This window comes from Chrysoperla carnea, chromosome 3 (assembly GCF_905475395.1).
Source record: "Chrysoperla carnea chromosome 3, inChrCarn1.1, whole genome shotgun sequence".
Taxonomy (NCBI): Eukaryota; Metazoa; Arthropoda; class Insecta; order Neuroptera; family Chrysopidae; genus Chrysoperla; species Chrysoperla carnea.
Genome location: NC_058339.1, coordinates 77,883,589 through 77,901,726, shown reverse-complemented (window position 1 = coordinate 77,901,726; position 18,138 = coordinate 77,883,589). Strand labels below are relative to the sequence as shown.

The following is an 18,138-nucleotide window of genomic DNA, read 5'->3' as shown; positions in this document are numbered from 1 at the left end:
ACCACCTCGAACATGTCGTACCTAAAAATTTTGATTTTTCAATACATACATTAATTCACTTTTGCTGAATTGTTTAATAATTATTAATGTAATCAAGCGGTCGTAGTGTCCGACAAATTCCCTGCTACGTCTTTTCAGGCCGAACGCAGTACTTTTCGAAAAAAAAGTCGTAAAGAGAACGTTTGGTAGACTTGCCAAAATGGAACCACTCACAAAGTTTTAAGTATGCATTGGTCATTTAACAAAAAGAGTGCTGTCCCGCGGACTAATATACGTTCAAATAACTTTAGGCTGCCGTGATTTGAAATGCCTTTTATTAATGATGTCCGATCAATCTTAAACGGTGAATTTTTATAGAACTCTAAATTTCTTCTCACCTTAGAATCTTCTCAATTGCCTGTGTATTCCTTTATAGTTTATTGATGTACTACTTACGACAATTTCAATTTAAAAGGCCCTGATGTAGTTCTTCTTTTGTGCAATATAGATTCGCAGACGGGAAAGAAGAAATTTGTGGGAACAATGGCAACATTCCTAAGCCATATACAAAGAGTTGGGACTTATTTTTTGAGAGAGATTTACTATCGTGGCTCATATCATATTATTTTTGAGAACCATTAAAATAAATTATTGCTAAGAAACGATAATATTATTGATTTATTTATTTACAATCAATAAAACATTATAAACAAGAAAAAAAATTAAATAAAAAAAATTGTTACATGTAATCAATATTTATCCTAAAATATATTTTAATTCAGAAAATATCAAACAGAAAATGTCTTACATAATGAATTAAATATTTGTTATACTTGATTTAGAAGATTAAAATAGAAACATACGACTACGTATTTGACACCAGGTACAAATATTTTCATTTTTTTAGTAGTAGGGTATCATACTTTTGTTGATCATTGTACATTCAATTTTAAACAACATTAATTATAAAATCCCACTTAAAAAATTATCAGTTTATTGAAAGCTTGACGTTTTAAACACAAGTTAGTTTTTATATTGTCAGTTTAGTTTTACAAGTTACTTCACGAGTGTTGAAAAAAGTTTACTTAGTTTACTATTTCTAAAATGATAAGTGTGTTTTAAGCTGTTTTTTTTTTTGTAATTTACTGGAAAGTTTTTATTTTACTTGTGAATATTTCTGTGAAGTGACAGTTTTTTTGGTGAAATTTCTTTTTAAGGATGTTTACTTTAATTTGTAAATCAGGTACTATTCTTACTTAAAGTAATTTACTTGCATCGGTTATTTGGATCATTTGGGTAGAAAATTGGAAAATGTAGAATTATCTAGAACATTAAACGATGTTGTTTAAAAAATTTCGTGTTTATTTTAAATTTCGCTGGCTACAAGCAAATTTTTTCTTTTTTATGAAATGTAAAAAAAATCCTAGTACTTTTTCCAAAATGTAAAATTTGGTCGTCCTATTTGAATCTATTTTAGTGTGATTTATAATATTCAAATTTAGTATTTTCCAAAATAAAAGCCGTACAGAAAAAAGTCCGGTAAAAAATTTTTGATTCTTATGCAGAGTTAGCATTCAGCAACGCCTCATATATTCGCTGATGCAGGGGTGAGACATCAAGGGGTGTGACATTCATATTCTCACTTGTACCGCGCAAAACTGACGTCATGGTGCTTAAACTTACTTTTACATATGGGACCATCTTTTTCAACAAGATTCCTGGTGGACCATTTCACCCAAAAAAATTTAACATGGGCTTGTAGTCTATTTGTATTTCCTAGACAAGGAAAAATACAAATTTTTTAACAAATATGTTTACAATAACATTAATTTGAATTGGAATTTCCAGCTTATTTTTTCCGCTTTGTTTGTTTAAAAGATAATTTTCTGAGAGAATAACTTCAGATCAAACGAAAAATATTCATTTTTCTTCAGTTTTCTTAAATTTGGAAATCACTCTTATCATACATTATTGTATTTACATTTTTGACCAATTTGTCATAAGGGCAAATATGAATTCTCTGTTAAATTGTTCTTACTCATATACTTTCGCCATAAACAAAGCAGCAATAATTTTTCTTTAATTTTTAAAACAATTTTTTGGAAATTTGGTCCAATGTTGTATGCAATTGAAGTCAATCGTCATTTGACAGTATTCAATCGCCAATTTTTTTCAATGCAAATTTTATTCAAAAGATATCGTTTAGATTAGAATAATAATTAAATGTTTGGAACCTTGTATTTTGAATTAATCTAAAAAAAATCGGATGATATTATAAATTACATTTAAAAAACCGCTAATTAAGTATAACCTTCTTTGTTGATTCTATTGAATAATTTTTAGACTAAATATGACAATTTTAAATGACAATCATTTCATAATTAGCTTGTGTGAATAAAATATGTATAAATACAACCCTGAATACATTTAAAAAAATTTATATTTTAATAATTCATAAAGCTGAATTGATTATGCACCGCGCCTCATAAATTTAACATTGATCTTCTAAATGAGTACTCAATCAATTTTTCATTCAAACCAAGAAAAATTTAAATAACAGTTAAACTCCCGTTAACAAAATAAAATTTATTTGTTGTAATATCCTGCAATGGTCGGATGATTCATCAATTCAAATTATGTTGGCGAATTTTTGATACAATAGCAAAAAAAATTGTGACAATAAAAAAAATTTGGTTTATGTCATAAAACGTCTTGTGACTTCCAATTATTTCTAATACTTAAAAGAGAAGTTTTACTTGTTTGTTCCCTAATAAACTTCAAACTTCTTCTTTAAGAATTCCAGATTTTACTATATTGTGAATCTTATTTGTGTGTATAAATAAGGCTAGAATACAAACAGATACCTACATTTTTACTAGTTAATATAAGTAAATGTTAGAAATTCAGCATAGTACAATTTATTTCTGAAAAAGTCTGTGTTTATACTTTGACTTTTTTACACAAACAAATGTCGGTAAAATTAAAAGAATACTCTTCCAAATGACATAAAAAAGACTATGAATAAAAGGCTTTTTTCCGATACATATTTTATAAAATTTCAAATATCTTAACCCTTCTCTTAAAATTCTAGGAAATTGCACATAAAAAAATCCATGAACTTTTACTGCCAGAATTGTGTAACGTTTGTGCGGTTGTAAAAGTTATTTGGAAAGCAGGCAGAAATTTTTTTCAGTTTTTACTTTGTTTTACTGCAGTTTTGGGAATTTTCCCACGCTTGATTTCAAATTACCGCCATACTGCCTGTCTGCGGTGTCTGCCACTATTTCCATAAAATACATGTCGTAACAAGACAATCGCACCTGAGTTTGTTTGGTTAGGATCCAATTTTTCCGGTTTACTTCTACGCCACCCATCTCCCAAACCGCCATAAAGTTTTGCCTGTCGCTATTATTCCCGGTTTATAAAAAATGGATGATTTGACTTACCGTTTCTTTCGGACGATTAGAATCCACTTTTTTCCCAGATTTCTACATCCCCCATCCTCTATCTGGAAAATGGCCGTTCTGTCATGTGTATGTATTATGAAAGAAAATGTCCCACTTCGACTCAGGAGATTTTTTACGTGCCCTATCCTGGAATATAACCTTTCACCTTTCTGATTACATCAATAATATGAAATTAAGACTTCTAAAATTAGGAAATTTCTGCCCGGATTTCAAAGGAAAAAGTCTTTGTTTTGTATACATTTCCAGCTGATTTTTTAGATCCAATAATTATATGAATAACGGAAGTAAATTAATTTATTTCAAATAGATTTTAACGAGGCGGATATTTTGGTGTGAAGGTGACGCCATTTAACCGAGCTTGCTATAAATAACTTTGAAACAATATTTATTTTGCTAGCTTGGATTCATGTAGGATGATTTTGACAATAATATGGATTCAAAATTATCGCACTTGTTTTAATAAATTTTTTGTTGCCTATGCCATGAAATTTGAACATACAATGACCTAGCTGACAAGGTTTTATGTATTTTGATAATTACATATGCTCTACACTAATTATTGCAATTATCTTACGATTAATTACAATGTGAGTATTGTTAATTGTTTTTTATCTTAAACATTAGTTTGTAAAGACATTGCGTGACATTGAAGCGAAAAAAAATTGTTTTCTGAATATCATTGTTTGTAAGTGGGTTAGATTTTGAAGTTCAAATTTTGTTTTTGCAAAATTTATTTCCTTCTTCCTTAATAACCTTAGTGCTCTTTGACTCATTTTAAAATTTTGAAATTAATATTGAGCACTTGCAAAGACCACAAAAATTGGAAACTGAGCCGATTTTTTTTTCTTTCTAATTTGCAATTTAATACTTTTAATTTTCTTTGTTTTTCCTCAATTGTTAGAATACCTCCAAATCTGATCGCCGTTTATCTCAATACAAAACTGAAAGTGCTTGTTAATAAATGGCACTTGAGTTAGTTATTTTAACTTTTTAGAACGGATTTTAAAAAGAATCTGAGAATGTAATATACATAAACTTTCGTTTAGGGAGCGTATATTAATTACGTGGCTCAATTCCAGCCTCATCGGAACCCCTCCCTCGCTCCCTCCATGAACCTTGCCGTAGCCTTTACTATGATTCCTCTCGGATAGAACGTAGTTTTTTATCATCAAGTCAAGAATACATTAAGTATCTTCTGAAACACTGGCTTTTCAGTGCAATTAACTTACCAAAATGTTGAAAAATTATTATCAAAATACAAAAAATTTGTTGATGTAGAAAAATAAAATACAAAAAAGATAGCGTTTTTTTGTTTTCGGCTTGACATTGTTATCAGGCATTTAAAAAGTTGACATCCAATCGAAAAAAATTAATAGAATCGAATGCAGTGCGTTGAATTAAAATTGAACGGGTAGTTTCCGAGAAAAAACGGAAAACCCGGCAAAAATCAAGTTTTTTTAATTTGCTCTTAACTTTTTTTAAAAATGACTACAAAGTTGTTGTTATTCAGTGAAAAAATAGTTATATCCCAACAAAAGGTTTTTTTATTGACCAGAAATTTTGCATTTTTTTTTTTGTAAAATCATTGCTCTTTATTTTCTGGAATTATAATGGAGTAACTTTTCAAAACGCAATCTATTAGTTTTTACTTGTGAATGTAACTGAAAGTTAGACTTGACAAATTTTATTTTCAGTTACTGTCACATGTTGGTACAAGTAAAGAATATTGGGCTTTGAATAGTCGTAACTTAAACTGCAAATTATTTTTCATTGTGCCACCCTCCTCTGACATAGCTTAGCGTACCTTTTGAACTAATCCCCTTCTGTCTCTTGGCGAGGCTACATGGTTTATGGATACTCCCTTATTAGACCATTTAACGAAATATATAAAAAACCTGATATACTCATAAAATTAAGAAAAACAACTATAAATTTCCGTTTACTAATAAGATACAAATTACCTGAATGTAATATTTTTGTAAATAATAATAAAACAGCATTTTAAAAGGCACTTTTGTAAATAAATTTCTTTAAATGCAATATCTATAATGCATTTTAATATTTATATTAAAACAACGTTTTATTTTGTTTTATAAAAGCAAGCTATAAAAGAATAATATTTATAAACCGTGAACATGAACTGAACATGTAATGTACAACATTCATAAAACACACTCATGAAATTAATGATACGAAAAATTGACACTCAAACTCAACTTTATTTTTATACAAAATGTAACAAACGAATATATTGTTAACGTCTTTTTACAATTGACTGGGCTAGTTGTTGATATACCATTTATACTGTGATTAGGCAATCGTTTGTTTTTTACGTCATGTAAGTAAAGAAAGATAGCCACTCTTACACACAAAGTAATAAGAGTATTTCTCTGCTTCTCAATTTCTCAGTGAATATAGTCCTGAATAAACATTCGTAATATATGTAATATATATAAATTTAAAATATATGCAATATCTGTATACTCATTATATAATGTTTCTAACCTAATTTGCGCCCTTACGGGAAAACACTGATGTTTACGAAAAAATGTTTCGAACAAAAGTTGTTTATTTTTTTATAAGGAACATTTTTTTGTATTTAAACTTTTGTTCTATCTCTAACGGTTTACAAGACCCAATTGACTTATGTTGTTGATTTACGAACTCGATCTCACTTTTTACGTCCTAAGCACGCTTTAAAAATTTCAGCTTGATATCTCTTTTCGTTTTTGAGTTATCGTGTTGACAGATGGACAGACAGACGGACAACCGGAAACTGGACTACTTCGAAATCACTTTCGAAAAAAATCGTAGAAAGTTTGATTGGCTCGCTAAAAGGAAAAGCCACTCACGAAGTTTCACTGTGCACATCAAGAGAGGTGGAGGCCATAAAGCGGTGTTTTTTACTTTTAAGCCCAGTGAAACGGATGGGTATCAGGCTAGTACTTAATATTGCATTATTTTTTAAACACTCTTATTTCTTTGTCTCGAATCTATAAGAATTTCTTGGTCGCATTAACATAATAAAATGATTACTGTGAGTCGTGCATATAAAATTCTTGTCGTTACATATATTATTGAAAATGCAAGTATCCGGATAAAAAAGTAATCATGTATGTAATTTTATAATAATTCACTGTATTGGATAGTTCGTTACGTGGGAGGACTTGTTATGTTTTTATTTCTGCGGTAATTATTATAAACATAACATACAAAGTTTGCGGATTTTTATATCATATGTTTCATGTAATGATGACTAATAATTTTTTTGTGTACAAATTTATAGTCATAATAATTGTCAATTATAAATTGTCAAGTCATTAAAGCAGCGCAATATTTTGAAATTCTTGCATGCGATTATCTAATGAGATGTATAATCATTCCGCTTAAATTGATTTAATTTCAGATACCGCTTTAGGCTGTTGAAGGCGTTTCGATACCAAAACGAAAGTGTTACCAAAAAACTGAAATTAATGAGTATTTTATAAGCCTTCTGTATAAATTTCAAGTCAATTCTCTGTATGGTAGAAAAATTGCACAAACGCATGCAATTTCATCACTTTAAATGTATTTTATGGAAAAGCGAGTGCTGCTTGATATAATTTTTTATTCATTTTTCAAAATGAAAATCATTGACATATGTGCTTTCGTGAGGACTTTTTTTATAGAATCCATTTTAATAAAAAACAATAAAAATAATTCCTAAAATTTCTTTTATCCTTTTGAAGATACCGTGCTTGTACGGCCTTCAAATTTTTTTGATAAAATTTTTCAAGGAAGTTCAATTCCATTATCTTCCTTTATAGATATCATAAAAACTGCAAGTAAACGACCCTCACGTTAACTTTTGTCTTATCTGGTGACTAAAAGTAAATAATTACGATTTAATTATTTTTATTTTCATATTGAAATGATAACTTTCACAAAAATGACTAAAAATGTAAATTAGGACACGCAATTTTAGGTATTCTAGTTAATTAATTCTACTAACAAAAATAAAAAACCTACGTACTTTATTTGTGTACAAGCAAACGTTTGTATAAATGCAATAACAGTGGAATTAGTCACGGCTGCTAGTTTAACAAAAGGATAATAGAATTTTAATAATTTTTATAAATATAAATTAAATTTATTTTATTAACGGTTTTCCATTAAGAGTTTCCAAACATTAAATTTAAATTAAACAAGTTGTGTTAGGTCGGACATACACGTTACGGTTAACCGGAGCGTGTGGGCCAAATAATAGATAATAGTGGAATCGATAGAGTAATGAATTATAATCAAAAAGTGTCATTTAAGCATATTTTGAAAAGTCAACACCTTCTGAGTAATTGGTGAATGAAATTCGGAATATTTAACGCCAGATAACTGAAAAATTTGACGTTTTCTGAAAGAAGTATACCCTACACTTAAAAATTTTGTCTTTATCGATAAATAACTCGAAAAATAATAGTCTGATTACTTGCTGAACAAGTTACGGATTTAGAAAAAAATTAATAATTTGCATGTCATGTAAATTCGGACACTCTTAATGAAAAATCTATTACGAGAGAGAAAACAAAACCCCGTTATCTAAACTAACTAAGTAGCATACTTGCAAAATTAATATTATTTTAATTTTAAAATATGAATCATATTTTTAATAATGATTTTATAATCATCAAAGATGGTGAAATTTATTTTCGTAGAAAAATTGTGTCTTTATAAAATGAATCTATTGTTTTATTGTCATAGATCCGAGAATTGTTAAATTATTTGAAAGTTGTAAATTTGTACGTTTACCCATGTCTTATGCCATACATTATTCAATATTAACAAGATTCAAGGACTGACACTCATACACTTATTTCTGCTAGAAAATGATACGAGATAAGCTTTTGCTTCAAAATTACGTAACTTCTACTGGGAAATCCTCTCTAATGAGGTTAATATCAATTGTATGAGTTAAAATCCAAAGAAATTCCCAAAATAATAAATTTTTTCTTTAGAACAGCTTTTTGGATTTGCATAAATATTTTTTTATCTCAGTTTTTTCCAAGTCATTGAATGTTTGATATTTTTTACCTACAGAGAAATTTAAAAAAAGTGAAACTATATAACGGATAAAATAGATCCATTCGTTTTACCCCAAAATTATTTTAATCAATTGCACGATTTCTGCTAAAAAAAGTACTTGTAAAACGAGATTGTTAGACAAGCTAAAATTTTCCTATTAAAAGAGAAACATTGCCAACATGATAAATTGTTAAATGTTGATCTTTTCTTCGTGGAATTTCATAATTGGGGTTTGAAGAAATAAAACTTTCAAATTTTTGTAGCTTTAGTCCATTTTTTATATCTAAATATTTTAATAATTCAAAATGACACGTTTCGTCTAGCATTGGCATGTTCAAACTGTCAAATATAGTAAATTGTATTTTCTGTAGCCAAAAAATGCAAAGGAACTTACATTATCCCAACCTGTTTTATAGCTTCAACCACATAAAACAACTCGGTACAACTCAACTTAAATTATATTTCAATTTTGCCATGAATTTATTATTATTGGTTCTGAAATTTTTTTGTAAATATCAAACTTATAAAGTTACATAAAAATTAAAAACTTTTTTTAAAAAACCTGTTCATGTTTGAAAAAAAATTTATTAAAATACTAGCGGCCCCGACGGACGTTGTCCCGTAAAAACCTAACTCCAATTCATGAATACCTATACTACGTTTAGCCTGTCCGCTAAACCCATCCCGCTAAACCCCAATTTAACTCCTATTTATTGGAGTGGCCTGACCTTCTACCTTTGGCCTGACCTTTGATAGTAGAGCTCGCTGCGCTCGCATATGGCTCTAATAAATGCCTATTGACAATACCTGAATACTATTAAAAATACATAGTACACATAGTATACATAATGTGATATGATTTATATGCGCTCCCACCATTTAATGAAATTTCATTTTTTTGGTACGGAGCCCTCAAAAACAGTTGTACTGGACCAAATTGTAAATCTAAACCATCCTCGAATCCCCTTGAACTCACACAAAAAATTTCATCAAAATCGGTCCAGCCGTCTAGGAGGAGTTCAGTCACATACACACGCTCACAAGAAATATATATATTAAGATTAAGCAATAATTTTTTATTATAAGAAACAAGTTTTATTATAATTGTGTTTTCTTTTGTTACAGATTTAAGAAGAATACAAATTTGAATTAGGAGAATAATTTGAGTTAATACTTGGAATAGCGAGGCGTACCAGAAAACAATCCACACTCAAGACATACACAAAAATACAAACCAGCCATGGTGGACTACTACCGTGTGCTCGAAGTTTCAAAGGGTGCATCCACATCTGAAATTAAAAAAGCGTAAGTATTCAATTTTTTGATTGGGGGCTCATATTATGTAAACAGTTTTCGAATGATTTTTCTCTTTGATAGAAAATTATGCCAGATATACTCCCCCGAAAGCGCTTTTTATACCATGTATAAATGAGTGTTCATAAAGGTGTTCATAAAATCACCTAATTAGTCCTTTTGCGTTTCTCTGTCCCTCTGTCTGTCAACACGATAACTTAAAAACGAATCAAAAAATGCAAAAATCGTATTCTTTAAACGAATGGGTCGCCAAATAACTGAAAAATTCTGTATGAGAATACAAGCACAATCGCTAAATAGACCCAATTTTTTTTTTAATTTTTGGTCAAATGTCTTTAGAATGTGTTTTTCAGTCAAATTGAACAAACAACAATTTTCCCAATTTTTGACAATATCAAATATCTAATCAATAGCGTCTTTTTAAATAAAATATGCGAATAATTTATGAAATATAAAATATGTGAATCTGAAAAACAATACAAGGATGGATGATTCAAATAAATTATTCTGGAAGGAAGTTACAATAAAAAAAAAACAATAAATAATTGTTGTTTAATAAATACCAGTCTTACATGACAATTAAGTTGTATTTATATTTTTTTAATTCGATAAAATGTAACAGGTTTTTCTATCAAATTGCTCTAATATTCTACTGAAACATTTAATAATTATTTGTTCTACATATTTTTCATTCAAGTTGTCGATCACGTAATTGTTTTGATTATTATTATTATATTTATTTGATTTATTATCGTTTAATCTAATTTATAATAGATTTATAGAAAAAATATATTGATTGATTGGTTATTATATCTGTAAATCATATCTAGCATGTTTTCTTCTGGTTTTACGTTGTTAAAATTTATTAAAGACATTTTGAAAGTAACATAGAAAAATATAAGGCTTATAAACACAAATAGACACTAGCGGTAAATAAAAAACATGAAATTTTAGCATAAACGAAAAAGGCGGAGCTGCGATTTTTATATTCAACCCTCTCTACAAAAGAAATTTCCTAGAACCAAGTTCAATCGACTTATAAATTTGTAAATATATATGTCAATTTGGAGGGATTGTAGAGATGCACAAATAAATTAAAAACGTCGAAAAAAGTGGATTTTCTCTGGGAATTTCTTTCAAATTTAAATTTTTATAAAACCCCATTCGGTAATTACCATGATGTAATAATTCATAAAGTTTATTGGAATGGGTTAGATAAAAAGTTAACTAGTGAAAACAAACAATTGACTGAGTTAATTGTTGAAATAACCTGTATAGACGGAAAATTAGGACTTGGAAAATAGGACCTTGGATCGAAATTTTACAAATTACTTTTTCATTCGTCTTTATAAGCTGATTTAGGAAGTCAAAATTTTTGTAACATACCAAAGTTCAGCTCGTTTTGACTAAAAAAGGCAAAAAACAATGCATGTCTAAGCTGGTGTGCCTGATGTTGATGAAGCATCTAACAATCGTTAGACACATTTTTCGTATTTTCTGGACCCATAACTCAAAGCTCTATCAAAATTTGTTGAACTCACCAAACATGATAAAATAGATAACAATTTTAATTTAAAATCAATTTAATTTTTTCTTTTACAGATACAGAAAATTGGCATTAAAATGGCATCCAGACAAAAATCCAGACAATCCAGATGAAGCAAATAAAAAATTCAAAGAAATTTCCGAGGCATATGAAGTACTTTCAGATGGTAATACATTTGTTTTTTTTAAATAACTTATTAATTTATAAATCCAATTTTATTTATTGGAATAAAACTTAAGGAATCATTTCAAGGTTTATTTAACGCTTATTCGTGTTATTTGTTGCTTTTTCGTAACTTGTATCACGAGATCGTTAAAATTATTTATCCAGAAAACAAAATATATATCTTTGAATATTTTCAGTGTGATATATTTCAAATATTATTGAAAAAGTAGGACATAATAAAATTTTTCAAAAAAAAATTCGACTAAGGTTAAAAATAATTACATTTTTTATTTATTTACTTTCCATTTATTATTAATTAATATTGAATTTGTAATCTTTTATAACAAATGTTAAAACCATCATTAAATTATGAGTATTTAGTAATAAGTTTCATACTGATTCTTCAAGGTTTTTGCAAAGGTGTAAAAAATTTAAAAATAGTTTATTTTGAATAAGAAATTTATTCAAAAATCAATTTTGTTCATTTGTGGGTATTTGACTAATTTTTACATTACTATTAATTATAAAATTCACCTGTCGATTTCAAAAAATTATTTGCATTTGTTTTGAAAATGGATTTAAGGTATTTCTAACGACATGACAACATGAGAATATAAATAATTTTGCCCGAAATATTGCAAATTGGTCTATTCAGATTTTATTTAACGCAGTCGGGTTTTTTTTATTATTTTAGACTTTTTAGTGTCCCGGTTCTAAAAAGACCCTCTTCTTATATTATATTAAAACTTTTTAAACCAATTTATTATTTCCCCATATAATTTTCTGTATTTTGATACCCTATTCGATAGATTTGGTTAATTTTTTTTATTAACGTCTTACTATTTTCCCCCGAAAATCTGCCTTTTTTTCTACCGCACACCTATCTATGGACACCTGGGTTTTTAAGACAAGTATAACGATACCTTAATTGTCGAAACACATCGAGCCATTTATAAGATAAGAGGTAAGACAGTTACATATTTACAAACATACATACATATATACAAGATACGCGCGAAAAAACATATACCCTCCTTTACAGTCGGATAAAAATACAGTCAAATACCCGAAAATAATACTCTCAGTCGAAAATTAATGAAAAAAAAAACATTGTTATAGAAAATTTATTTTTGAAATATATCAATTTTTATGTAAATACTAATTTGCAAAAAACTATTTCAGCATGGCCTATTATTTATTTATTAAAAGTTATGTAAAATTTGTTCGCTCTAAATTTTCATTCCAAATAACAGATTTTTTTGGGTTCGTTCGCACATAATAAAATCGATCGAAAAATCGTTAACTTTTTTGAGAATAGTTTGATAATGAAAATCAAATCTGATTTTTTTATCTGTGAATGAGCCCATTTTTAGGTGGGATACTTTTTTACTATTGGTAAAATAATCTCAATAAAATTTGCGAATTTGAAACAGTAAGCTTTAGGGTCGTTTAAAATACTTTGTGTACAAAAATTCAAAAAAATGCAAATACACGAAAAATTCTTTGGTTGGGCGAATAAAATTTTATTTAATCAATCGTGGGAGGGTCAAATTTTTTGGTTACACTTTTTTGTTTTTAAATTTTTTAAACCTTTTTTTTTATGTTTTTTTGAAATTTATTTTGATAATTAATTTAATATTATTTTATGCCACTCTTTCTCTGGGATAACCCAAATATAGAATCGAAACGGAAATTATATGATGTGAACAAGCAACGCAGATCCCAGGATCGTCATCACCATAACTTCACACACCAGCATCAACGTCCTTTCAGGGGTTTCTTTGAATCGACGTCCCCCTTTCATCGATATTTCTTTGGTAGATACATATAAAATACACGATATATATAAATCAAATCCGCTTAGCTGTGATTGATTGACTTACCATACATTTGTTTTTTTCGATATTAATTCTACGTCCATTTTTTTTAATCAACATTTTATTTCTACTAATTTCTTTACTTTTGAGTGATTTTCTATCATGAACTAAAAAATAATTGCATGTGTTTTTTTTCTGTATAAATTAACAATTAAACTTTATCGGCAATTCATCTACGTTGGAAATTTGACATGTAGTTCGTTTCTTTTCAATTTTAACATATCTAAACTTCTAAGTAAGAATAACGCTTGAGGAAAAAATTTTATCATGAAAAGCTTGTGAAACAGTATGTTATCAAAATTTAACTATTGTGGACGAATTTTTCGGCGATTACGGATTGTAAAAAAGTGGAATAAGGTTTGACAAGAGCTCCTAGGAGAAAATTTGATCAAAAGTAAATTGAGGCCGATATAATATTGAAAATCGAAAAATCGATCCAAGTATTCTTCAAATCTGAAAACTGAGGCTTTGAAAACTGCATAAAAAATTCACTCTCTTCAGATATTTCAGTATACTTAAGCAAGCAAAGAATTGTAGAGTCATTGTATAAACCGAAATTCGAATCTTAACAATTGCTTTTCGTTAATTATTTAATCAATGAGATAGAACAGAGTGAAAATTCGAAAATTCTATGTAAGATACTCTAAATGTGCAGAATAAGTTTATCCGAAGTTCGTTGCTTTGAATGTTTGAGTCCGAAACCTTAGATCCATCAATCCTGGGAGAGACCCCGGCGGAGAAGCTGTGGGCTTTCTGTGTGGCATCTGGCCGGGTCTTCATCCGAATTTAGTAGCACCACTTATCCGAAGACGTGTTGTTTTCGGGTGACAGGTCCTTCCCAAGGAGGGCAGAGAGGACTGTTGGTCTAGATGCTAGGGGTCTTCTTTAGTTTTATATTATAATTTTTAACTCAGACCATAAAAATTGAGACTACTGTGTATTCTGTATACAAATGGAATTTCGAAATAACTTATTAAAGTTCGGGTTCATCGTTTTGGGTAATGGTACACTGAGAAGATATTTTGACCAAAAAAATTTCATATGAATCTAGAATGTATGCGTGCCATGTCTAGTACACTCTCAGTTTATCCACGAAATATTTTATGTATAAAATGTCAAAAGAACCTCATTCAAAACTGTAGCAAAAATTCCTTAGGATATCTTAGAACGTTTAGTATGTTGCTCGGATTTTTTGTACGAGTTTTTTTGGCCAGCTCCAACATGTGGATTAATAAGAGGTTCTTTGCGAGCGAAATTAACATTTTCTCAAGAGATAAATCGACGTTAATTATACTAACATGAAAAAAAGAAATAATTATCCGTTTTATGACATAAAACGACCACTTTCCTTAAATTTTTGTGAAAGTCAGACAACAATTTATTATTTCATACTTTTGAAGAAATTTGGTATGGAAATGTTTCATCGTTCAATTGGATTAAAAATTTAGATTTTCATAGGCTTAAGCGTATCTTTTATAGCTCTTCTATTTTACGCCGTTTTTTTTTTTTTTTTTACATTATTTGGATTTTGTTCATTTTGGGGAAATAATTTTCAGGAATAGATCATTAATTTTTAAAATACCAGTTTGCTTTTTATTAATTCCAAAATTTATATTTTAGAGGTAAATTTTTTATTAAAGATTTCGTATTTTTCTGTTTATAGATAAAAAGAGGCGTATTTATGACCAATATGGCAAAGAAGGTTTAATTGGCAACACAGGCGGCAGTCGATCAAGAAACTCAAGATACGACGAAGATTATGATGTACAATTTGGATATCCATTTGTATTCCGTGATCCCGAAGATGTATTCAGAGAATTCTTTGGTGATTCTCCGCTTGCTGATTTATTCCCAGGTAAAGTAAACACACAAAAACTAAACTGTTATGGATTTCGGAATTGAAATTAAATTTTTCTGATTATATTTTAGGCATGAATGGTCATGGTCGTCAACGCCGTGGCGGTAATTCAAGACATTCTCATCCATCAAATACAATAGCATCACAGTTCTTTAGTCCATTAGGACTTGGATTCGACATGAATGACTTTTTCGGTTCAGGAGGCGGTGCTGGAGGTGGTTTTACATCATTCTCATCGTTCAGTTCGGGTTTCAGTGGACCAAGTGGTGCAGCCGTTAAGCGCACTTCCACATCAACGAGATTTATAAATGGCAAAAAGATAACCACCAAAAAGTAAATTTTATTTATTTTTATTTTAATATTAAAGGTGATCCAATTTAAGTTTCCTATGTTTGCAACTCTGTAAATTAGAATGTTGTGAATACTTTTGCTTTTTTCAAACGTTAAATGTTAGTTTGAAACTATTTAGTGTTTGAGCAAAACTATTTCTCAACAACATTCAACGATCAAAATGTTACAGAAACTACAATTCTGTAAGAACTGTTTCATAGACTTTAACGGGACGGTTATGATCAATTGTATCGTTCTATTGAGCGAATAATCCGCATCATTGTGTAAAAGTTCGGGGAGACTGTGTAAGCATTGGAAATAAGATAAGGCACCATCTTTTTGTGGCGTTTTTATAAGATTCGCGTCTATGTCAACAAATCTACAACGTTGGAAAACCTAAAAGCTACATTACTTCTACCGAAAACTGGGAAACTCAATTTGGATCATCTTTTATTTTATTATTTTAAATCCAAAATGTCAATTGATTTGGAAAAGGTCACATCATGACGTAGATTGTAACATTTCCCAATTCAATTTATTTAGAAATATAAGAGGAAGAGGTGGGGTTGTACATAATAAAAACTAATTTAAATATCAAGAAACTACATATTTCTCCAGGCATTCAAATTGCTCTAGGAAACGACCAAAAAGAACTAAATAAACTTCTCAAATACCTATTTGAAACCAAATTACTATCCAAAATCTAAAATCTCTATTTTAACGTTGCACTTTTACTCACACAGTTATTTATACCCCGAGCAAGTATTTCCTGTACTTACGTCCAAAAGTGGTAGCATCAATTGTTTATGACAAATTTGTTCATATTTTCAGATTTGTTATAAAAATTATGGGTTAAAATATTGATAGATATTTCAGATTAGTAACCAGACGTATTTCCCATTATAAAATCTAAAGTGTTGAAAATGAAGGTCATGGCGCGTCACTTTTTCTCATTATATACTTTTCATTTTTTCGCTCATACTTGTTCTAATAGAACTAACGGTTTTTATAATCACTCTTTTTATTGTGAAAACTTTAAAAAATTAGATTCAAGCATTATTCAACATCTTGAAACAAAATAAATGATTATAGCGTAAGAAAGCAGAAAACAAAAATGTGTGTCCAACGGACCTTTTAAAATTTTCCTTATTTGCAAACTTTTTAACCTACATAGAATTAATTTGCAATAAAAAATACCATGTTCTTCGAAAGGACTTCGAAAGGAATTTTAATGGGAAATGGTTCTCGGTTAAAGTGACGGGAATTTTGAATTCAGGCAGTTCTTGATGTGTAAAACAAAAGTTTCCATGGCCACTATGCTCGCAAAAGTAATTGTTCCAAGATATAGAACTTTCAAGCCATTTTCAGCAGCGCAAGGCTATATTGTATGCCTCTGTTTGCGAGTGTATGTGATTGGTATGAATATGTGTCGTCGGTATTATCATGACGTGATGTGCACCGCGGGGAGGTAACGTGATCGGAATTTGCACATTATTAAAGCCCTGGAAAGTGACGATTTATACTTGCACATGATAATAGCCAGCAAAGATTATTCTAATTACTTCAATATGTTTCTCAGCTTGTTGTGATCTATCTATCACGTGTACCTTCTATTTATCAGGGAGTTATCTAGATTCTAAATTATTTTGATGTCGCGTATGTCTTAAAAAACATAGAATAACGTAACATGAGCAAATGTGCCTAAAATTATAGTTCTTGATTGAAATATAGAAAAATACTCGTAGAGGGATCATCAGTATCATTTATGCCGTCGCCATTATCACTATTATGTGCTGTTGTCCATTTATTAACCTCTTTATTTTTCTAGTTCGTAAAAATTAAAAAAGTATTTTTCTATCACTGTTATTAACTATTTCTAACATTGTTTGTATTGTTTTTCAGGGTCATAGAAAATGGTAAAGAAACTGTGATGTCGTACGAGAATGATGTTCTCACCTCAAAGACTGTAAACGGCGTTCCTCAATCAATTACGTATAGTTAAATTTTTTAATTTAAAAGAAAAAATTACACAAAAATACATAACAAAAATAAAATAAAATAAAAAAAAAATATATTAAAATAAAATTTAAAAAAAAAAAAGCTCAATTCGCAAACCAATATATAATAATTATTTTGAAGCAAAACAAACACCGAATGATTGAATATTAATTAATTATTAATGGTCTAATTATTATTATTGGAAAATATTAATGGAAGGAAGTAATTTTTACTGAATATTTTACCCCTAGTAGTTTACAAAACTCTCTGACGTACAACCAGTAATTAAATAAATTATATAATAATTATTAATAATAATCTCTAAATTCCAAATAATAATTTATTTTTTAATTAAAAAAAATTTTTTTTTGTTATTTTTCTTTTTTTTTCAAATTCATTTAAGAAAATAAAAACAAATTTCTAAATATTAATGCTTTTTGAGAAGGCTGTCGAATAAAACCTTTCCTATCTCCTCCTTGAACCCATAACCTTTTATATGATCGAATATATCGTTCATATCGTCTTTTTGATTTAGTTTCCATCGAGTAT

At 28.9% G+C, this 18,138-nt stretch overlaps 1 protein-coding gene across 3 annotated transcripts; it reads left to right on the top strand.

Moving 5' to 3' along the window:
* The first annotated feature begins 727 nt into the window (after positions 1–727).
* Positions 728–17,609, top strand: LOC123294487 (dnaJ homolog subfamily B member 6-B). 3 transcript variants are annotated; one of them, XM_044875535.1, is made up of 7 exons: positions 728–862; positions 9,627–9,806; positions 11,418–11,527; positions 13,206–13,343; positions 15,067–15,258; positions 15,333–15,594; positions 17,494–17,609. In XM_044875535.1, the coding sequence occupies exons 2-7, from the start codon at positions 9,742–9,744 to the stop codon at positions 17,591–17,593; spliced, it is 867 nt and encodes a 288-aa protein (XP_044731470.1). In that variant the 5' UTR covers positions 728–862; positions 9,627–9,741; the 3' UTR covers positions 17,594–17,609. The 3 variants fall into 3 exon arrangements, with proteins under 3 accessions (XP_044731470.1, XP_044731469.1, XP_044731471.1); XM_044875534.1 differs by lacking the exon at positions 728–862 and adding an exon at positions 1,089–1,222; XM_044875536.1 differs by lacking the exons at positions 728–862; positions 13,206–13,343 and adding an exon at positions 1,093–1,222.
* Positions 17,610–18,138: the final 529 nt, after the last annotated feature.